The 23,666-nt window shown below is 39.3% G+C and overlaps 1 protein-coding gene across 3 annotated transcripts in view; it reads right to left on the bottom strand.

Annotated features, from left to right (window-relative positions):
* LOC114660140 (matrin-3-like) overlaps positions 1-9,212 on the bottom strand; it is a 62,881-nt gene extending 53,669 nt beyond the window's left edge. For 2 of the 3 annotated variants that reach the window (XM_028812637.2, XM_028812640.2), the window contains exons 1-2: positions 9,085-9,212; positions 2,921-3,898 (exon numbers count right to left, since the gene is read on the bottom strand). In XM_028812637.2, coding sequence (XP_028668470.1) covers positions 2,921-3,742 — 822 coding nt within the window. In that variant the 5' untranslated portion in view covers positions 3,743-3,898; positions 9,085-9,212. Of the gene's footprint in view, positions 1-2,920; positions 3,899-5,539; positions 5,718-9,084 lie in introns of those variants that run through there. The other variant, XM_028812638.2, reaches the window with a different exon arrangement.
* Between the last annotated feature and the right edge of the window lie 14,454 nt (positions 9,213-23,666).

Raw genomic sequence — 23,666 nt, 5'->3', positions numbered from 1 at the left:
GTTCTGTATTTGATCTTTTATGTGCTCTGTGTGTGTGAATCACTACCTGCTTTTTAAACGGGCTTTCTCTTTCTCCGACAGGACACATAATCCATTACATTTGTGAAATTACAGCTCTCTGAATAATTAAAATACTGAGATGTATACGTGATATCTTTTTCATGATGATAGGAATGAAAGCATATCATTAAACATGGGAACACGGTGGCGCAGTGCTTGATCATGTCTCACGCAAGAGGCTTGCTGCGCCATGCGCGACCTTCAATTAAATAATTTATCACAGCAGTACTGTCTCTTTCAAACGTACTAACCTCCAATTCCTGTCCTTACTTTTCTTTCTCCAAAACCCCAATCGCCACACAATCAGCTATGTAATAGACGTGAAGCCATCTGTAAGCTTAGAACTTCGATTCTTCAAAACTTTTAAGGAACATTGAAATATCTTCGTAGTATGTGTTTAATTATTATATCCGTCTATCTTTCCAGTGTCGCGTCAGCACCAGCAAGAATACAATGCAATGCAGGAACAATTACTGAACTAGGTAGCTCTGCAGCACCGTGTCCTCACATGTTTAATTATTAACAATACAGATTACTTAAATGAAGTTAAAGTTTTATCTGTATAATATAACATATTTTGCTGCATTTCATCTTAAAAATGAATACCGTCATCATATGTAAATACGCGCTTTATAAAGTGGCGCAGGTTGTGCAATATTATAACTGTATCCCAAGTTTACAGTGAGGTGATTGTACTTATAAGTACTTATAAGTACAAACAGTTCTACAAGGAGACACTTGATGGACTGATTTAGTGCGTTTATAGTTCTTGGGATGAAACTGTTTCTAAACCGCGAAGTCCGTACAGGGAAGTCTCTAAAGCGTTTTGCTGTGGCTCAGGCAGCGTCTGCTTCATGTTGTGCACCGATAATTCTCTTTCCGATCAGGTGCTGCTGTGATTTCCCACTCAGATACAGTGATATAAATACTCCGAGTGGTGCAGTGAGAGTAATATGGAAAAAGATGATCTGCTGTGGCAACCCTTAACGGGAGCAGCTGAAAGAAGAAGAAAATGCAGTGAAAGTTACAACGCTAAAGCAGTTATGGTATTTGGAATACTATGGCTATTCCCTGGACCATTATATTGCCGCATGTTAATTACAATCAGATGCATTACACTAATACACAATATGCAGTTAATTTCAGTGCCAGTATAAAGCCGCACCAGGAATGTGGATCTAAGAAAGAAAGGGTGATCACACAGGAACAGTAGCACTGCTTTGACGCTGGGTGCCGCCAGTCTGCAAAACTGGGCGGATAAATTGCGTACGCCAAGGTATGAGGTACCGTGGAAATGTGCGTGGCTTTACACCAAGTTTAGGTTTTATACATCGCGATTTGAGCGTGGAAACGTTCGTATGCAACATTTCTGTGCGTACGCACCGTTTATACATGAGGCCCCTGGAGTGGTAACTCAGCTAATCACTATGCCAGTGTAGCTCAGAACCAAAAATAATTTAATCTATTTGTTTAGGACTAAACAATGATGTCTGCTGTTAAAGATGCTTTTTTCCCCATTCAGTACTGTAGGTCTTCAGTCCAGGTGATGTGGTTTACCAGAAAGACAAAAGTGAATTCAGGCTGTGACTGCAAGAAAGACTATGAAGAAAGTTACAGACAAAGAAAAGTGCGCTACAGAAGCAACTCCCAAACACCAAGAGACCATCAGTAAAGTGCTTCACCTTCTTAGCTCTATGAAGGCAATTTGAAAAAGGCTTTAAAGCCATTTGTAGGTATCAATGTTCCATTGCAAAAAGATATATACAGTTATGGTAGTGCTAAAGAGTAGTTTTTCTACTATCCAAAATAACTTGATGCTGAAAGCATTTTTCATAATTTAAAAACATTTGAGAAAAATTAGAAACCATTTAGAATCTAAGAAAGTTCTGAAATCTCAAATCAGAAGTAAGTTAAGAATGAGCAAAACTGACAGAAAAAATGTAAAAAACAAAAAGTCTTTTATTAGTTCAGATGATGAAAGTGGTAGTGTTAAGACACATGTAATACTTTGCGTTTTCAGACTTTTGCCATGTGCTACAAGTCTGAATTGATATCAAAACAGACTGCATAAGTGTTGGGATGCCATGAAAGGGTTTAATGTAATAAAGCATGTGGTCTAGTCAAAAAGAAGATGAACAAATACTGATTTTTAATAAGAGTGGCAAGCAGCAAAATACTGCTGACTTCGGCTTCATATTTAAAGTAAGGGCAGCGAAATGCATTTATTCAAAAAAGAATTCAGCATTCATACAAGCAGGGAGAGAACACTAATTTTAACAAGGCTTCATTTTGGAAGAATAAACCTATTTTCAATGCATGTTCATAGTTAAAAATTATAATGGTTGAACAGAAAAAACAGAAAAGAAAAAAGTCTTGATCAACTTAGTAGAGAAAGATGTAAAAAGAATGAACACAACACACAATTCAAGCTTTGGGGAAAAAGAAAATTAAAATAACACATTTGCAAAAGAACCATCCACAAACAACAACAACAGAAATGAAACAGTAACTCCAACATTGTTCTAAGAATTTATGGGTTTTCAGGTGGATTTGCTGCAACTTAATCAGTAGCATCTAAACAAAAAATTAGCTAGTAATGAACATGTACAAAAATAAGCCGATATTTTTATGTTACAAAGCAAAACTTGCTGAAAACGGCATACATCTCTAATAAGGGAGTGAAAAAAACTCAACTCTGCAAACTAAAATTTGATAATTCACTCAGCAAAAAAAATGAATTAGGTTAGTCAGAAGATCAAACTTTGACCCAAAGCAATTTCAAAAAACAGAAAAATTGATGTTTCATAAAAGAGAATGAGAGAGAGAGAGAGAGAGAGAGAAAAAGAGGGAGAGAACTCACCTTAGTGGAATGAACATCAACATCACAAAGGGAGCAAACATGTGGAAATGAACTGGGCATTTTTCCATGGTAATCCTCAATTTTTCTGGGGGATGGATAACCTTTTCTCCTGTCCATCTTTGAAAGCAGAGGCCCCGAAGAAGGGCGAGTATATTTAGACTCAAAGAAACTAGAGGAAGAATCAGAATTACGAAGACTGCTGTTGCAAAGGACTCTGCTCTCATAATCTAGTCTCTTATGGCTACCAGTATATTCTTCTGATGATTTGCCAAAATTATAATCAACTACATGACCAAAACTAGGGCCTTCATCAAAGGCACCACCAACTCTTGAGCTTTTAGGATCTTCCCAACTATCACTTAAACTTTGATAAGGACGCTCTTCTGGCAAAGACATATCAACTCTGGGATTGTTAGCCATAGTGATCCTTCCAGATTTTTGCGCTTTGATCTGCATGAGGAGGCGTGGCAGCATTTCCACACTGGGCTTGTCATCAAGAATGTTGGCCAGTTCATCTACGTCTTCAGCAGACAAACCAAGATTTGTTAAAAGTTTCATTGCTTTATTTAAGTTTCCATGTGGTTGTGAAGCATAGGCACTGCGGCCACTACTTCCAACAAGAGAAGGTGTCAGGCTTTGAGATGGACCAGCAGATGCTGGATAGAGACTTCGAGATCCTTGCATGCTTAAGGACCCTGGATTCAAATTTGTCAACCTTGCACTGCTCTGGCTGGAAGAATGAGACCTGACAGATGAACTCAAAGACGGAACGGCACCAAACAGGCCGAATCCAGAATTGCGTAAAGGAATATCCCGTGACATTGCAAGATGATGCTTAAATCAGTGATACAAAGGTTATGTTTAGAATAAAAAGACTAGAGAGTTTGTCCAAAAGTGTGTAATGCAAGTCAGCAGAGAATGAGAAAGAACAAAAACAGCAATTGCAGTATTCCTCTTCTTAGTTTTCTTAAAAATTCTCTGTAGAAACATAATCAGCAATAATTAGAATTGCTAGCAAAGCACATTTTCACTCGATGTGATAAGAAAACAAATGGGTTAAAAACTTGACAAAAGCGAACAATGAGGCAAGGTGGATCATTTAATTTCCAGAAAATTGGTTTCTGCTGGACTGTAAGTTTTTTTTTTCTACAATATCTTGCAGTAAAATATGAAACCCTGAAATAATTTTCCCTATCCCAGGAGGTTAAAGTTTATAAACGGGCAACAGCAATGCAAGAAGAATTGTGCAGGCCAAAATCAGGCTTGCTCATAATTTAAGCAAGTATTCCAAAAGAATCATATGCAAGCTAAAAAGAAAACTAAGAATGATGCTCCCTAAACTTCTGATTTAAATGTATTTTAAAATGATAAGCTCACAAGATGCATGTGAGGAAAAGGAGATGGATGTTAAAGAAAATAGAACCAAACAGTGACTGAAGAACATAGCCTTGCTATAAAGCAGAAACGGAAAAGAGAAGCTGGGAATAACATCCATCAATATGGTGTTGTCACACTTGTACATCTGTGCAATATGTGTAACCTGACATGAATATACACTCGGAGAATACGGACTGAAGAACTGATGGGAGTCTATGACGGACTGGTCAACATGAGAAGACATCTCTATTGACGGCAACTTACTGCACCTGGGAGTGGCAATTCCCCTGCCAATTGTGCCCCTGGGTCTACCTTTCTCGAACTGATCTGCTCTTCCACCAGCGTGCACATGGGAGGGGGAATGTCACAGATGGACAAATGGATGGAAGGACAGCATCATAGTCGGATCGAATGTCAGCCATGACTGACAGAGATAAATAAAAATGGCTTTTTACACATTTGCATCAGCAAATTCCAAAAATGGTGCAAAGCAATAAGTGTCAGTTCCAAAGTAGGAGTGCAATCATTTTAAGACAAGTAGAGAAACGTAATTTTTAATAAGATGTCAAGAGGAAAAAACTGCAAGCAAGACAGACAGATGTTAACCGTTAGATGAATAATTACAACTGAAAGACGGGTCAGCTTACAAAAGATACTGATCAATGATGATGTAAACTAAAACCCCGAAACATTTGCATAAAAAGATTTTGGCACAGTGGTTACACGTAAATATAACGACTCGTACTACTGTAAACTTAAGGTGTCATTCCATGCAACCGAATAATTTTGGGCTATGAGACGAGATCTCTGCTGCAAAAAGGTTTACGCTACATGATGAGCCAAGAAACAGATGAGCTACGGCTAGGATTAGTGAAATTAACAACAATTCAAACCAGAAACAAAAATAACATTTCTCACTGAACACGTCCTCTGCATTTACTGGGGAGTGAGTTTGGTTTGATTTGACCGAACACACTCAAGACTAAACCACTGCAGTCAAAATGAATGGAAATATTTAAGCGTTAACTGTGATTTCTAACGTGATCATAAGCAGCACAAGCCCTGGCGCAACCGTCGACTACCAAGCATTTTGGCGATTTCATTGCTAAAAGGGACTAAATGTTATCTTTCGCAAGCTTGTATGATAAAGTGTGACAGCTTTAAAATATGCATAATATGGCTACTAAACAAAACCAAACGGCGATCCGCAATAACGCACTGGAGAATGCGTTCCCACCTCACCTCTGAAGAATGCCCACGTACATAGTATAAAGGGAGATTCGCCACAGGACGTAAACAATCCTTGAATAAGGCGCTCCACTGTTACTTTACACTAAACAAATCCGACCTCCAAACAAGCAACGCAGACCTCACCAGGCCAATAGAAAAAACCAACGAGATGCGCGACTCCTCGCGGAGCCTCCAATGAAGCCACGCCAACTAGGTAGCATTCTGCAGCGCCGCCTTGTGTTAGAGGGGCGGATTTAATAATCCGCTAAAGATGCTATCGCTCTGAATTTGACTATATTTAATCATTTTTAGTCAACTATTTTGCCAGTCTTTGAAGATATTGGCGAAATTAAATAAGTTACTTAAACGGTCAGATCTCCAAACCCAAAACCCAACCGAATCCTAAACGAAGCCAGTGCCTACAGATACGATGCTGATAATTCTACTATTTATGGTATACTTTTATAACATTACTATAATGCCGTCATTGTATAGATTGATATTTTGTGATACTAATAAAGTTGAGTATTTCTATTTATTGCCTTTTTAATGTTTTAAGTCTTGGATTTCAGCGGCTAAGCATTTAACTATATTCTGCATTGTGTGTAAGTGTACATGACAAAATGTTTATAAGAAAAACCCTGGACCCTAATTAAGAAGTATACATATTTTGTATAATTATGGCCACAAGCTAACACTTTTAAAAAAGACAAATGATTACGATTCTGTAGATCTTATTTAGATAATAATTTGCACATTTGTTAAAGGATAATAATGTATCATGATCAATTATTTTAAGAATTGTACTTCTAAACCAAGTAAAATTATCATTAATTACTCCACTTTTTAGCTCTAAAATAGTATACATTGTTACTTCGACATACCACCTGTCACCGAGAGAAAAATAATGGGATTATCTTTCATCCATCCATTATTCCAGCTGCTTAATCCACTATAGGTCTATGGGGGCTAATCCGAAAAATGCTGGGGGCAATGCAAGAATCAACCCTGTGTGGGGTGCCAATCCATCACAGAACACACACACTCACTTATTCTAGCGTAATTAAGTGCCAACAAGTAATTTAACACACACATTTTTTTAGGATATAGAAGAAAACCCATCGAGATAGTATCCAGACTGGGACTGCGGAACAGTGATATAGAAACACTAACTAATGTGAGGCTGTGCCATCCAATGTATTGTTAATTGTTGAATGAATGTGCTGCTTGAATATGTTTTAGCCACTTAAGTAGTACTTAGTCAAAGAGAGGTTTCTTAAAATTGAAAAAATGGAGAACATACATTTACATCATTTAGCAGACGCTCTTATCCAGAGCGACTTACAACAGTTTTTGTTAGTTTTTTTCGCATACCCCTTGGGGTCAGAGCGCAGGGTCAGCCATTGTACAGCGCCCCCTGGAGCAATTACAGGTTAAGGGCCTTGCTCAAGGGCCCAGCAGAGTAAAATCTCTTTTGGCACTGACGGGGATTCGAACCGGCAACCTTCGGGATACCAGCGCAGATCCTTAGCCTCAGAGCCACCACTCCGCCCCAACATATTCTGCTTCTTATTTTAAGTGAAACAAAAGAACTCTAATTGAAAACTCTTAATGACATCAGGATAGTTTTGAGACTAATATTTGGTTTTTAAATTATTATATGGTCACTTAAAAAGACTGCTGCATATTTACTTGCATGTGAAAAAAATTCTCAGAGTGACTGTTTATTGAAAACATATTTGATAATAAAATTTGGGCTGTCAGCATTTTGCTTTACTGCTTGTATATTTCCTATCATATGAAAGGGATGAAACAGAAGCTGAAAACAGATCAATTAACATGCACTTCTTGAATTTTTCTTTAGAATATTAAAGTGCAAATGTATTCCATCATTTGGATATTTCTCTTGTGAGGATTCAAACAAACATCAATGTCTGCTAATCTCCTTAAAGTACAATCATAACGTGAAATTCTTAAACTGAATGTAGTTGTGGTGGGGCAGAGCCTGTGTCAGCAGCATTAAGCACAAGGCAGAAATTAAAAGTGGATCATGGGGTAGTCCATCACTGGGCCCTTTCACATTTACACTGAGCCGGTTTGTAACTGCCAATGAACCTGGCACATTTGTCTCTGGGGAAACCTTAAATAAACCACACTACTCCTACGGTAACTCATGCGGACATGGGGAGAATGTGCAAACTCGACACACACAAGGACTAGGCATGTGATTTGAATTCAAGACAGCAGTGCTATATGAATGTATATTAAGAGTGTGAAATTATATGTTGGCCAAAATGAATTCCAGCAGGTTCATTTTAAAATGCAAAGGCAGAAATGATGGGAAATTACCATCTTGTCAGCACAACGAAACAAAGAACAAAACAGAAAAGCAGGAACGAAAGAAACGAGAGCACGAATGATACGATTTGATAGTACTATAGACTTAAGAAGCTAGGTTTATATGTGTTAAGACAGCACCTTTTATTACCGCGAACTATCAATTAAAAACAATACAACAGTACATGAATCCAACTAAAATACATGCCGATAACCCTGACAAGCCAATAGACTAGTAAAATAAACAAAATGGAGCAGACCGATTTGAAGAGAACATCAGTTGTATTAAGTAATTTTCCATACGTAACATGCCTGTTCCAGCAACATCAGATGCAAGGGATGAACAAATAGTACAGAGGACCGCAATCCATCAAAAGTCAGACTCGCACACTGCCAGGTTTTCAAAAAATGACAAAAGACGCGATTTTAACCTTCACTTGAACAGGAAATGTTCTAGTTTTCAATATGTTGCGATTTAAAACACTGGCCTGATCTCATGTATTCGTTTACCACGCTGTAAAGAATCTAAACTGTAGTGCCTCCGTTTGATGAAAACGGCTTGCTTTATGCGCACGCGCAACACATACAGTGCAACGTTACGAAGAGTCGGCGGAGGGCACAGTACATATCAGTGACAAAGCCTGCAAGGGCAAAATATGAAATGCTGCATTCGGTCTGTCCAGAAAAAAGAGTTTGCACCCAAAAGGCAAGATCGCGTTAACGTTGCATAAAGAAAATTACTTCATTTTGCATTTGGTGTTTTTGTTTCCATTACAGGAACACACGGAGTTTGCGTGAATAACATAATGAACAATATCAGCGACCAATCGACGCGAGTCAATATTTTACATCTGCAAATTGTACTTAACGGACACGTGTATTTAAAGCCGGAACAGATATTTCCATTGTCAGTATAGTTTAACCAAAATCTGCTGGAAGCCTTAGCCACGGTCTATGGGTGACTGCGGCTCTCGAACTGCGGAAAATACCAGCGTGTTATGTAAAATCAAATATTTCAGTTACATGCTTTATTTATGCATAACGGGAGATGTGAAATGCACAAGAAAAAAAAGAAAAGAAAAAAAAAAAACTCGACCTCTTCATTGATACTAAAAAACTTAACCTCTTCTTAGAAATCATGGTGAGATATTGTGACCTACTTACCCTCAGGCCCCATATGGAAACTAACAATCAAACCCTAGAAACAATTAAAGTTTTACCGCTTCGCTTGCTGAGAGAAAGATTACAATCCTGGCAGTCGGTATTCAATCCTAGGATAAACAAACCTCAAAGACAATGAACAACAAAACGTCAATGACGCTCATCTATCAAGAAACAACTCCTACAATTTAGTTAGCTATAAATATCTAGCGCGCCATCTGCTGGCCGGTGTTCGCACAGACGCTCGTGGAAATAAATCAACTAGTGCAGGGGTGTTGAACGTCACTGCAGGTTTTCATTCTAACCCTTTTCCTAACCAATGATCAGTTTTCACTGCTAATTAACTTCTGTGATGTTGTCCCTAAATGTTGTTCTAGGTGCAAAAGCGCTCATTGGATAATCAGCCATAATCTGATGACTAACATCTCCTTTCTTCATGGTTTACTGCGCAGACTGGAATAAACCCAAAGTGAGCAAATTCTTTGGAAACTGTCTCAAATGGTGGCCTCTTAACTTAAAAGCACTCACAGAAATTGAAAAAGGTCAGTTGTGGTTTTAACACATCAATTGTTCTGTTTTCTAAAAATGTTTACTACCCTTGACATTTTGTTAAAGGGAACCTTACATTAAAACCTTTTTTTGATTTATTCATGTTAAACAAAAAACATTTTTTTGTCCATTGCATCCTAAAAAATTAAGCTAGAATTTTAGAAGTCTTTTAAAAACAAGTATAGAATTTAAGATGACTTTAGGAAATTAGTGTTGTGGTAATAATCAAGCCTTGACACGTAAAAAGGTTTTGTGTTAGCTTTCCGTATAATTGGATTTGTTGAGGAAAGGTCTTTACAGACAAGAGTCCAAAGCAGAACTGAGGTTATGGTACAGAATAGGTGGGTTTAAAGTCTGAAGGGGGGAAATTATGTCATCTGGGGTTGGAACCGGAAGTGAAGTCATAGGACCCAGGCAGAATTTCCCATAGATATATATAGATAGACTCCGCATTCACTGTGTTGCCCAGTCGACACGATACGTCAGCGCATCCTCCATATTGCTAGTGGCAAAAGTGGCATTTAAATTAATACAGGTAGACGTGGAATCCGGATTTTCTGATGAAAAAACAATAACATTTAAAACAGTATCGTTTACATACAACAGATTTTGGCGAATCGTTTAAATGTAATTATTTATATCCATTTATACACGAATAATGGCAATTATTAAATAATAATAACAATTATTATTATTAAATAATTCCTCCCATATAAGTAACATTTCTCGGACTGCCTTCTTCCATCTCCGAAACATTTTTAGACTTTGTCCTGTTCTTACCCAACAGAGTACTGAAGTATTGGTTAATGCCCTAGTCACCTCACATATAGATTACTGTAATGCTATTCTATCTGGCATCCCACAAAAACTTATCCATCGCTTACAACTTCTTCAAAATTCTGCTGCCAGGATAATAACCTGCTGTTCTAAATCCACTGAACACATTACACCTGTTCTCTCTCAACTTCACTGGCTCCCTGTTCACTACAGAATACAATACTAAATACTGCTCTTAACATTTAAAGCTCTCCACAAGCTTGCTCCCCACTACCTCACTGATCTCCTCCAGACTTACACTCCCTCTCGCTCACTCAGATCCTCATCTGCAGCTCTACTTTCTATACCACACATCAAACTCTGTTCTATGGGAGCTCGAGCGTCTCTCCTAGTGCTCCTCAACTCTGGAATTCTCTTCCCTTTCATGTATACGTCAGCTCAATTCAATAACACATTTTAAAACTACCCTCAAAACTTATCTTTTCAAACTGGCATATCAATTGTGAATTTTGCACTGTTACTGCCTGTTATCTTTCTTTGTCTTTCTTTTAACAGTGAAATGATACACTTAATGACAAAAGTAAATAATTTTATTGTATACCAATTAGCTTAATAATTTCTGAAAACATTTCACTCATTCCTCTCTCAATCTCTCTCTCACACACACACACACACACACACACACACACAATGTGGTTACTTAAATATATACAGGATAGGATTTAAAATCCATGAAGCAGAACTGTCTTCCATAGCTTTTACCGTGTGTTGCCACTCTGTAATTTGAGAGATTTCAGTCTGGCAATACGGTGCAGCCTTAGTTTGTAGAAAACAGACACAACTAAAGACATGAGCATAAAATGATGGTTGTCAATTTCAAACTGTGCTCCTTGAGAAAAAACACATCATCTGATCCAATCTCAGTCCGAACAAACTGATTGATCAAAGATACACTGACGGCTTGTCCTAATGTCGACTGTTGGATAACATGCTCAGCTATTTTGACCACCTTGACTGTACCCTCAGAAGGAATCATCAAACCTCCTTTGTTTTTAATGTGAGCAAGTGGTAGCTTTGATCATATGATGCCAGTATAGCATCTGTTATCAAACTAGAACGGCACATGTCACAGGACAGCTTTCTCAAAATCCCGTCTAAGGGCTACCTCCCACTGCTTCCTGAGGTGGATTTCTTTGGGAAACCTTCAAAGTTTGAGAAATGTTAACAGCTAACAACAATCTACATAGTTAGTGACCGAATACGTTTAGGCAAAACGTTGTTTGGAGGCTCACTTGAGCACATAAATGTATAGCTTTGCTAGCTTAGCCTGTCGTAGCTAAAGTTAAGATTATAAAATGGGATTTTCTAATGGCCAAATATAAACAAAACAGTTGTTCAGTTTTACCTATGAAATGTAATCCCCCAAGATCTGGTTTGGAGCGTACAGCGTTTTGTACAAGCCCAAGCAGCACATGCGTGAGGCATCTTTATCCATTACTTCACTCTACAGTAATGCCACTCGCAATATGGTGGCGACATTGACGTACGATGCTGCTGGTCATGTGGCGTATAGTAAATCTGTCTATGGAATTTCTTGCATTTGGTCTGCATGGATGAAAGAGAAAGATTTACTGCACGCTGCCACCTCCTGGTACTACCAGGAATTACCTTCTATTGAGCCGTTTAGCTGCCTCCTGTGCACACGTGTGCAACAGTGTTTAAAAACAATTTTGGATTCTTCACTTCTTTCACGGGTGGCATGGTGGTCAGAGTGCCCAACATATCCAGAGTCCTGGGTTTGAATCCAGTTTTCCTCCCACTTCACAAGGCATACTTGTACATCTTAAATTAATTTGCAGTTCTAGATTGGCCCTGTGTGAGGATATCAAAATACAGCCGAGACTGGAAGATTATCCAGTTTGGAAATCCAAGTTTTGCCTCTGTGCAATTTGCAGATGATGAGCTCTTCATGACCTCATTAGACTGTGATTTCCAGGCGACTGGATTGGCTTGTATCCAAATGTGTTGTTCATTGGGATGAAAATCAGCACCTCCAAAACTGAGATAATGGTCATCTCCCTAAAACCACGGTGCATTATTGCTGCCAGAGTTAGACAATCCAGTTGAGCTGGTTTGACCTTGTAGTTAGGATGACCCAAACACATGCAAAACATGCTGGAAGGGACTCTCTTATTTTAAATGACGGGGGAATGTCTAGAATTTCTTCAGAAAGAGCTTGAAAAAGTGGCACAGGACAGGATGGCCTGATTTGTTGATTATGACATGTGCTGCCAAAGCAACCTTAACCAGGAAAAACATGTGAAAAGTGATACAATGGCTTGCGTATGTTTTACGGCAACATTACCTCATTTGCTGAAAGTATCGTAGGTATTGCATATGTTAATAAGGTAGAGAACAGCTGCTCATATGTTTCCTAGTTTTTTCAGAAATGCCATACATACTAAGTGATCCACATCAGCATACTGTAAATAATTATGGTTGAGTATTTGTCAACTTAATAGTTTTCCCAGATTCTGATTAGTCATGTCACCTAACCAGACAATGAAGCTTATAGTAAAGGCATAATGGACTGCACAGTCAGTCAGGTCAGGTTGGGAAGCATGCACTGGTACTTACAGCGCATTGCAGCACCCACCACACAACCGCAATAAAAGGACAACATGATGTTCTGGTGAGCTGTACACAATACAAAAAATGCAAAACAAAAAACTTCTTAAGTAATGGACAGAAATTGAACCCAAATTATCAGCAGTTTCCTGCTGAAAGGCATGTGTGCTAACTCAGCTGATACTGTATATCTGTTCCAAGATTCATTTTATCTATACGTTTTGATGTTGTTGGGTTTAACCACTGATGTGAGTGGCTAGACATTTCAGTGATACACTATTTACACTTCCTTGCTTAGAAGTACAGTTAGGTCCATAAGTATTTGGACATTGATGCAATTTTTGTAATTTTGTCTATGTATACAAGTACAATGGATTTGAAATTAAGAAATCAAGACGTGACAGATGTATACATTTTCAGCTTTAATTTATGGAGTTTAATAAAGATATTGCATTAAGCTTTCAGAAATTACAGCCATTTTTCACAGAGTCCCTCCATTTTCATAGGCTGAAAAGTAATTGGACATGTGACTGACAAGCAGTTCCATGGCCAGGTGTGGTCCATTCTGTCGTTATTCCATTGCAAATTAAGTAGATAAAAGGTTTGGAGTTGATTCAAAGGACTGAATTTGCATTTGGTAGTTGTTCACTGGAATGCAACATGAGGTCCAAAGAGGTGTCAATGAAAGTGAAGAAGGCCATCATTAGGCTGAGGGAAAAAAAAACAAACCTATCAGAAAGATAGTAAAAACTTTAGGAGTGCTCAGATCAACAATTTGGTACATTATTAAAAAGAAGGAATGCACTAGTGAGCTCAATAATACCAAAAGACCTGGGAGACCACGGAAGAAAACTAAAGTGGATGATCTTTCCTTGGAGAAGAAAACCCCCTTCACAACATCTAGCCAGGTCAAGAGCACTGTTGCAGAGGTAGGTGTATCACTGTCAAAGTCTACAATCAAGAGATTATAAACACAGAGGGTTTACAGTACCTCTAGATGCAAACCACTGGTAGCACTGAAGGACAGGAAGGCCAGATTAGACTTTGCCAGAAAACATCTTAAAAAGCCTGCCCATTTCTGGAATAAGGTTCTTTGGAGAGATGAAACCAAGGTCAACTTGTACCAGAATGATGGGAAAAGTATGGAGAAAGAAAGTAACAGCTCATGATCTGAAACATACCACATCATCTGTCAAACATGGCTGAGGCAGTGTTATGGTATGGGCATGTATGGCTGCCAATGGAGCTGGGCCACTGGTGTTTATTGATGATCTGACTGCTGACAGAGGTAGCATGATAAATTCTGAGGTGTATAGGGATATAGTCTCTGCTCAGATTCAACCAAATGCTGCAAAACTGATTGGAAGAAGCTTCATAGTGAACATTGATAATGACCCAAAACATACTGTGAAAGCAACCCAAGAGTTTCTCAAAGTAAAAAAAAGGGATATTCTTCAATGGCCAAGACAATCACCTGATCTCAACCCAATAGAGCATGCTTTTTAGTTACCGAAGACAGAAAGACCAACAAACAAGCATCAAGGCCTAGTAAATCATCTCAAGGGAAGAAACTGATGTCCTTGGGTTCCAGACTTTTATTAACTGCAAAGGATTTTCATCCAAGTATTAAAACAATACATATATTTTATATTACTTTGTCCAATTACTTTTGAGCCTCTGAGAATAGAGGGACTGTATGGAAGTAATTCTGAAAGCTTAATGCAATACCTTTGTTAAACTCCTTAAATTAAAGCTGATTATACTTCTGTCACATGTTGACTGCTTAATTTCAAATCCATTGTGGTGGTATACCAAGAGACAATAACAAGAATTGCATCAATGTCCAAATATTTATGGACCTAACTGCATGTAAGATAAAAATAACATTAACACACAGAACTAATGTATTTATTTATAACTTAATTTATGGCATGGCATTTATCTTGTCCCACCCTCCAAAGCTGCATGTATTATCCCCACTGTCACTGTATACCCAATAACTGAATAATAACCACTGATCTGTCTCAGACCACACAAGCAAAGTTTAAATGGCAAAAATGACAAACCAAACTTTGATTAATCCACAGATTTTAATATGGAATGAATCAAAAGAAACTCCTGAGTAAATAGACCATATATGTGCATTAATATTCATATTATAAATTTATATCAATCAGTACCTGAGGCCAATATTCTAGGTGATTTAAAAAAAATCCAGGGTAAATAAGAAGAATAAGTATGATTCAAGATATCGGCCTTACATATACTGCACTGTTGCTGGCATATTAAAGAAATTGGTAATACTCATTGGATGGGCTTAGTTTATCATTATAATGCCATTCACCAAATCCTCAGAGCATTTAATTTCAGTGCTACTGTTCTATAGTCACTTGCACAGGTCAGCTTGGAAACAGGTAATACAGAAATTGTCAATTTCCAGTGCTACGGGACCTTTGAAGAACAAACAACCTAGACAAAACTGTTTATAGCAGCATTTCAGAAGCCTCTCTGAAAATACCAATCAACCTACTAGTTGTTACTTGCTGAAAATGTTTCACTGTAACAGGTAGAAAATCTGAATGCCTGAAAAAAACAAAACAAAAAACTCACAGCCTATAGTCAAATTCACTCTCCTGCAGATGTGTTACTACTCTACCACTGAGGTGTCCAACACTGAATTCCAAGGTTTAAGATTTAAAATTCAGTTCACAAAGAGCCCTTTGTGCAGATGTGCTGGAATATCACCCTCTTGTTAGCATCATATCTGACAATCATTTTTGATATCTCTGCATGCCTATTTTACTTGTGTTATATTTGACTAATGGTTAAATGTGTTTGATGATCAGAAACATTTTGTGTGACAAACATGCAAAAGAATAAGAAATCAGGAAGGGGGCAAATAGTTTTTCACACCACTGTATATAAAATACCCATCCCACATGCTTTAAACATATGTAAACTTATTAAAACACCTTTTGTAAACACATATGATATGTGGATGTCGGGCTAAGGATATGAGTAACATCTCTCTATGATAAAACATTTTAACGTCACGCAAGACAAGGCAGTGAGACAGAAAAACAGCTGCTGTACAGGCTTTTAAATGATCGACGCACAGCGTGACAAGCAGAACAGGCATCTTGGCAGAAGCAGCACAAAGCCATTAGCTGATCCGTCCACTTCTGCTTAGCGTGTGTTCAGCCCCCCCACAAAACCCGTGAGACGGTGACCTTTGCATGTCACGCCCTACTTACAATTTAAAACAAGTTCACCGATATCTAACCTAGCAGTAGTAGGAATGCTTTTGGCAAACAAACCTCAGGTGCTCCCAGCTCTTAAAACAACGACAAGCAGAACACGCAGCTTGCCAGCAGCAGCTGCTGAAAGCCAGCAGATGATCCAAGCACTTTTCCTTAGCGTGCGTTCAGTCCTATCCCCTACCAGAACGCACAGAGCAACAAGCAGAACAGGCACCTTGGCAGAAGCAGCACAAAGCCAGTAGCTGATCCGTCCACTTCTGCTTAGCGTGTGTTCAGCTCCCCCCCTTCACAAAGCGAGCGGCAGAGACGAGAGTGGCAGAAGGACAGCTGCTGTACAGGCTTTTAAGTGATTGACGCAAAGCGCGACAAGCACAACACACAGCTGGCCTGCAGCAGCAAGACACCAGCTGAACTGATCGCATCTCTTTAGCGTGCATCAGACCTCCCCTTCACAACGCGAGTAGCGTTATAAGTGCCGCGAGAAAAAGATTTAACCACGCCTGGGGCCGGAAATAAAGGACAAATATTGTTTTTACAAAAGTTTCAAAGTAAAAATGAAAATAATGGATATGTAACAATTCACATGAAAGTAACAATCTCTTTAAATTGTTTACCTGGAAAACCAAACCCGGTGAAGCAAGCAGGGGGCAGAGCCCCCTAGTAATAATAATAATATTAATAAATCCGTTATGTAGTGGGGGTGCGATAGCTGAAACGCGATATAGTGGGGGATTACTTTATATATTTACTTTCATTAAATTTCATCTGCCACAAATCTGCCCAAGCCTGTATGCTGTCCAAGTCCCTCTGCAATGCTTCAACAGATTCAAGATTATTTGTCAATCCTCCTACCTTGGTATCATCTCCAAACTGATAAATAAATAAATCATTTATATATATTAAAAACAGCAGTGGCCCTAAGCACTGAATCCTGAGACACATCACACATACCATCAGCCAATTCTGATAAGGCTCCTCACACCACCATCCAGTTTTGCACACATCTACACACTACAACCTGAATCCCACTAATTTTAGTTTGATGCCCGACCTCACATGGCACCTTACATAATGTTTTCTGAAAGATAAATATCATATGCACCACTTTGATCATATCCCTTTGTTGCTTCTTCACAGAATTCCAGCATGTTAGTTAAACACGACTTTCCTCATCTGGACCCATGCTGACCATTCAGTAAAACTCCTGTATTTGCCAAATGTTGCTCAATCTTATCTTAGCAATTCCTTCAATTAAATTACCTGTGATGCACATTAAGCTTACTAGCCTATAGTTACGTGGATCTGCCTGATCATCCATTTAATGTAACAGAATAATATTTGCCATTTCCCAATCCTTAGGAATTTCCCCAGCGTGAAGTAACTTTACTTTCTAAAAATATATGTACTCACTAACCTCCTTTAACACTTGTGAATAAATGTTATCAGGTCCTGGTGATTTGTTATATTTCAGCTAATCTAAATTAAGTAGTAAGTCTCCCTCTGATTTCTTAGTAGCTACTCCTTGTTACCACTGGAGGGGTTATCCATATGTGAAAATTTAAGGAAAATGCAAGTTTAGAGTATTTACTATTTCATTGTCGGTTTATTTTAATTCTACTTTACTGTTCCTGATACACTTCACTTTCTCCTTAAACTGTTCCTTTATAATGAAAACACTGAAAGAATCTGTTTGGGTCATCTTTTGCCTTATATGCAGTATTCCTCTGTAACTGCCTTTTAGTTTCCCTAATATCCTTTTTAATGGTTGCTCTCATACACCAGCGATTCACACTGGAGTTATTAGTCCTATACAGTTAATTTTTCCTGTGCAGCTTCCTTTTTGCCTCATTATTTAACCATTGAGGAGATTTTTTTTTTAACAATTTCTTTCTAAATCCATCCTGCATCATATGTAAAACGTTTTTAAACCTGTTCCTCTGCTTCTCGACTGTTTATATCCTTAAAAGCTTAACCCAATTTATTGCTCCAAAATTTACCTTAACCTGTTTAATACTGAGCTTACCAGTTTTAGCCTTTGCATCTGTACTCTTCCAAAAGACTGACAATTGTATTATATTATGGTCACTTGACATTAGTGGTTCAGTTTAATGCAGAACAAAACTTAGAATATGACCCAAGGAGAGTCTTTCATTATTTTAGTAGCAAAAGAACAGTCAAGGAGAAGATGAGGTGATGGGATCTAGGGTGAAGTGTATTAGGAATGGTACATCTTATGTGAAGGACCTAGGAGTCATATTGGACTCATCGCTATCTACATCAAGAGTGCAGAAGTGATCAAAAATGCTAATATGATAATAGGTTATATAGGATGGTGTGTTGAGTACAAGTCAAGAGAGGTTATGCTTAAGCTATGTAACACACTAGTGGTGTCTTAACTGAAGAACTGTGTACAGTTTTGGTCTCCATATTCCAAAAAGGAAAATAAAACAAAACAACAAGCACTAGCGAAAATCCAGAGATGTTTGGCTAGGCTATTTCTGGGACTGAAATGTACAAGCTACGTGGAAAGATTTGAGCTGGTGAACCTTTTCAATTTAAGTAGACAGGAATTCGGAAGTGATTTGTTCAAACTATTTATGAATGGAATTTGGATAGGGGTTCCATGCTACTATTTTAAAATGAATTTTTCAACAAGAAAACTGGGGGACACAGTTGGAAACCTTGGAAATTTGGCACAAATGTAAGAAAGTTTTTCTTCAAAGAGCCACAGACAGATAGTACACAGTTTTTACAGAAGCTCAAAAAAATCTAGAAATAACGTAACAGACCATAAGCCTTTCAAACACATGCAAGAATTAGAAAAAAAGGACTTCTGACTTGGCTAATAATAATACAGCAGTTACAGTGAAATTGTATTATAAAGGTGTAGTGCTGTAGGTGTGAAGTTGCCCCAGCTGGTTTGCTTGACATACTTCTGCTTAATATGTTGGCTGAAAGTTCTTAACGATATTGTATCATAGAGAGGATGTGTAGCATTGGTCATAATGGCCATCAGTTTTACATTTAAGAGATACTACCAGCTCAGCACACCACCGCATTGAAGATCACATTGACCATTGAAAGTTGTAGAATACACAGGGTGAGTCAAAAAAAATACCACATTTCAAACGTTTATTCTACAAAAACGCTGCAAGATAAAATAAATTTCATTACGACACAAGAAAGGGTATACAAAATAGATTTATTTCATTGTGTTTTTAAGGTGGTGGCCATCATTAGCGATACACTCTTCGAGATAATTTGTAAATGCTTGCATAACTCGTTTGGCCATGTCAATGGAATAGTGCCGAATTTGTGGCAAATACTGTCCTTGAGGGCTTCAGGGTTTTGAGGTCAGTGTATGTATAACTTCGAGTTGAGATATCCCCACAAGAAGAAATTGCACGGAGCAAGATCAGGCAAACGTGAAGGCCACTAGACATCGCTGCGCAGGGAGATCAGCTTCCCCGGAAACATCTCCTGAAAAATGTTGTGTTCAGAACCAGGCAGTTCTTAACTGTTCCAATCACTGAAAGCTCCAATCAGATCCCTATTTTCCCCTTGCTGCCTACTCCTTTTTCACACCACAATAGCTGTATCATCAGAGTACTTCAGAACGTGGCAAAAGTTCGACTTTAAGTCTACAGTACTGTGTATAATGTGAACAGGAATGGGGCCAGAACAGTTCCTTGTGAGGTCCCAGTGTTGCTCACCACCATTCCGAAGACACAGTTCCCCAGTTTAGCAAACTGCAGTCATCCAGTCAGGTAGTTATGAACCCAGGAGGTGAAGGTGAAATCCACAACCTTCCTCTCCAGTTTATCTTTAAGAACAGTGGTTGGACAGTGTTGAATGCACTCAAAAAAGTCATAAAATATAATCCTCACATAACCCCTTGGTTCATCCAAAAAGGAGTGAGTCTGGTGTAGAACGTAGAGGACTGCATCCTCAACACCAATGTGCTCCTGGTATGCAAACTGAACGGGATCCAGTGCAAGCTGGACTCGTGGTGTGTGGCGACACAGAAGCAGCTGCTCAACTGTCTTCATGAGTGAGGGCTACTGGCACAAGGCATGATATTTTCCACAGAGCTGGGACCTTTCCACCTTGAAGACTTAGGTTGAACAATGTCTGCAGAGGCTCAGCAAGTTGATCTAAACACTCCTTCAGTAGTCTGGGACACATGCCATCCGGACCAGCTGCCTTTCAAGGGTGTAGCCTCTTCAGGTGCATCCTCACCTCATCTGTTGTGAACAGCAGGGGAGTGGGACCCGATGTAGCAGAAAGGATGTCAGGGCTGCAGCAATGCTGAGAAGCAAAATCTGCCATGGTGGGAGAGGGAACAGGTGGCCCATTCTGTTCTGGACACTACGTCAAACCTGCTGTAAAATAGATTAAACTCATTGGCCTTGTCCTCACCACCTGCTGTTGCCTGGCTCCTCGTCTCTTTATAGCCAGTAATGGCCTTCATTCCAGTCCACACCCATTTGATGTTATTGTGTTGTAGTCTCGCCTCCATTTTTCCTTTATAGTCCATCTTTGCCTGCTTTAATCTCTTCTTCAGGTTTTGCTGTACCAGGTTAAGTTTCTCAATCACCAGCCTTGAAAGCCATTTTTTTGGTTTGGTTGAGAAGTTTATTGATGTTACTGGTAATCCATGGTTTATTGTTTGGAATGCACCAAACATTTTTTGCTGGTACAATATTCCTGCAGAAATGTATGTAGTCCGAAGTACAAACAGCCACCCTGTCAATGTCCATGTCTGTACCATTCTTCTGCAACTCCAGCAGTATATATTCCAATCTGTACACTCAAAGCATTCCCTAAGATAATCTTTGACCTCAGGTGTCCACTTCCTGAATGACAGGATAGTTACAGGCTGCCTAATTACACACGGTTTGTATACAAACCACAGGTATGTCAGATTATGATCTGATTTACCAAGTGATGGTAATACAGAAGCACTGTAAACCTCCTTAATGGTGGCCTGACACAAGTCCAGTGTTTTATTTTCCCCTGTTGGACAGTCAACATACTGTGTTAATCCAGTCAAGTTTGAGGAAATGTTGACACAACTGAAATCCTTGGGTCTGCAATCTCACAACAGTCTTGTGTGTGACGTCACATGCCACTTGTGAAGAAATATAAACAACAATGGTGACAATGTGAGAAAATTCCCTTGGTACATAAGGTCTCAGACTGACAGCTAACTCCTTCACAGTTATGTGTTTGGGGTTACACCATCCATTGTTTATAAATACTGTACTGCCAGTCCCACACCTCTTTCCTTTCTACTCATTTTTGTGTCTGTCTGCTCATACTGCAGTGAAGCCGAATTGATCCACACAGGAGTCGGGATTGTTGTTCCTCAGCCAAGCCTCTGTCAAACACATTAGACTGCACTCACAAAACATCCGGTGGTTCTTTACAAATGCCTCCAGCTCCTCACACTTATCAAGCAAAGAGTTGACATTCCCCATGAGAATCGATGAAGGAAAAGGCTTGAATCTCCATCGCTTAGCCTTTCTTTGCTCTGGCTTAATGGCCACGGTATGGCTTCTAAGGCTCCAAAGGAATATGGTGTATGACACCGTGTGCGGTCCATCGTAATGAAAGAAGGTTCACCCTCCTGTAAACTATTTTACTAGATGTACTAGAAGCTAGCTGATCCTTCCTACAAACCATTTAACTAGGTATTTTTGTGCTGGGAGATACAAGGACATGCTGCCTCTTAATACTACTGTTCGTGTGGCCTTTCAATCCTTTCTGCTGAGTCCTTTGTTTGCATAACACCCCTCTCAGTGCAGAACATGTACGTTAGCATAATAATATCCCAAATGATATCACCAAGTTTCAATCAAAGCATTTTTGAAATTTTAGGGTACTCAGCATTTCTATTGTTGTGATGTTTTTACCTCTAAATATTGATATCTCAACATGTCTTTTAATAGTGGATAGCTGCCTGTCCTAGATAACCATCCTGCCAAACTTCAGCTTTTTAAATTAACATGTGATCAAGTCAGTCAGTCATTCAAAACCATTTCCAGCCATCAAACTCCACCTTCTTACTATCCCGGTGGTAACAGTTTGTTGTCTAATAAGAGGCTTATTGCTGGGAATAAAATGAATCAGGCTGCGTAGTCAGATCTTCCCAGTGATGCCAGTAGGTTACACTTAAAAGTAATCTTTAACATTTGAATAGAAAATATGCAGCTTTTTATTTCCTTGAGTGGAACATGCCACAAACTAATGGAAACTTGGAGATTCTTACAAGGTCACTGGTTGAAGTAGTAGTATTTACAGTGCATCCGGAAAGTATTCACAGCGCATCACTTTTTCCACATTTTGTTATGTTACAGCCTTATTCCAAGATGGATTAAATTCATTTTTTCCCCTCAGAATTCTGTACACAACACCCCATAATGACAACGTGAAAAAAGTTTACGCGAGGTTTTTGCAAATTTATTAAAAATAAAAAAACTGAGAAATCACATGTCCATAAGTATTCACAGCCTTTGCTCAATACTTTGTCGATGCCCCTTTTGCAGCAATTACAGCCTCAAGTCTTTTTGAATATGATGCCACAAGCTTGGCACACCTATCCTTGGCCAGTTCCGCCCATTCCTCTTTGCAGCACCTCTCAAGCTCCATCAGGTTGGATGGGGAGCGTCAGTGCACAGCCATTTTAAGATCTCTCCAGAGATGTTCAATTGGATTCAAGTCTGGGCTCTGGCTGGGCCACTCAAGGACATTCACAGAGTTGTCCTGAAGCCACTCCTTTGATATCTTGGCTGTGTGCTTAGGGTCGTTGTCCTGCTGAAAGATGAACCGTCGCCCCAGTCTGAGGTCAAGAGCGCTCTGGAGCAGGTTTTCATCCAGGATGTCTCTGTACATTGCTGCAGTCATCTTTCCCTTTATCCTGACTAGTCTCTCAGTCCCTGCCGCTGAAAAACATCCCCACAGTATGATGCTGCCACCACCACGCTTCACTGTAGGGATAGTGCCAGGTTTCCTCCAAACATGACGCCTGGCATTCACACCAAAGAGTTCAATCTTTGTCTCATCAGACCAGAGAATTTTCTCTCTCATGGTCTGAGAGTCCTTCACGTGCCTTTTGGCAAACTCCAGGCGGGCTGCCATGTGCCTTTTACTAAGGAGTGGTTCTGTCTGGCCACTCTACCATACAGGCCTGATTGGTGGATTGCTGCAGAGATGGTTGTCCTTCTGGAAGGTTCTCCTCTCTCCACAGAGGACCTCTGGATCTCTGACAGAGTGACCATCGGGTTCTTGGTCACCTCCCTGACTAAGGCCCTTTTCCCCCGATCGCTCAGTTTAGATGGCCGGCCAGCTCTAGGAAGAGTCCTGGTGGTTTCGAACTTCTTCCACTTATGGATGATGGAGGCCACTGTGCTCATTGGGACCTTCAA

The sequence above is a fragment of the Erpetoichthys calabaricus genome, chromosome 11, assembly GCF_900747795.2.
Source record: "Erpetoichthys calabaricus chromosome 11, fErpCal1.3, whole genome shotgun sequence".
In the NCBI taxonomy this organism is placed as follows: Eukaryota; Metazoa; Chordata; class Cladistia; order Polypteriformes; family Polypteridae; genus Erpetoichthys; species Erpetoichthys calabaricus.
Note: the sequence above shows the minus strand (reverse complement) of the source record. Positions and strands in the feature narration are given on the sequence as shown.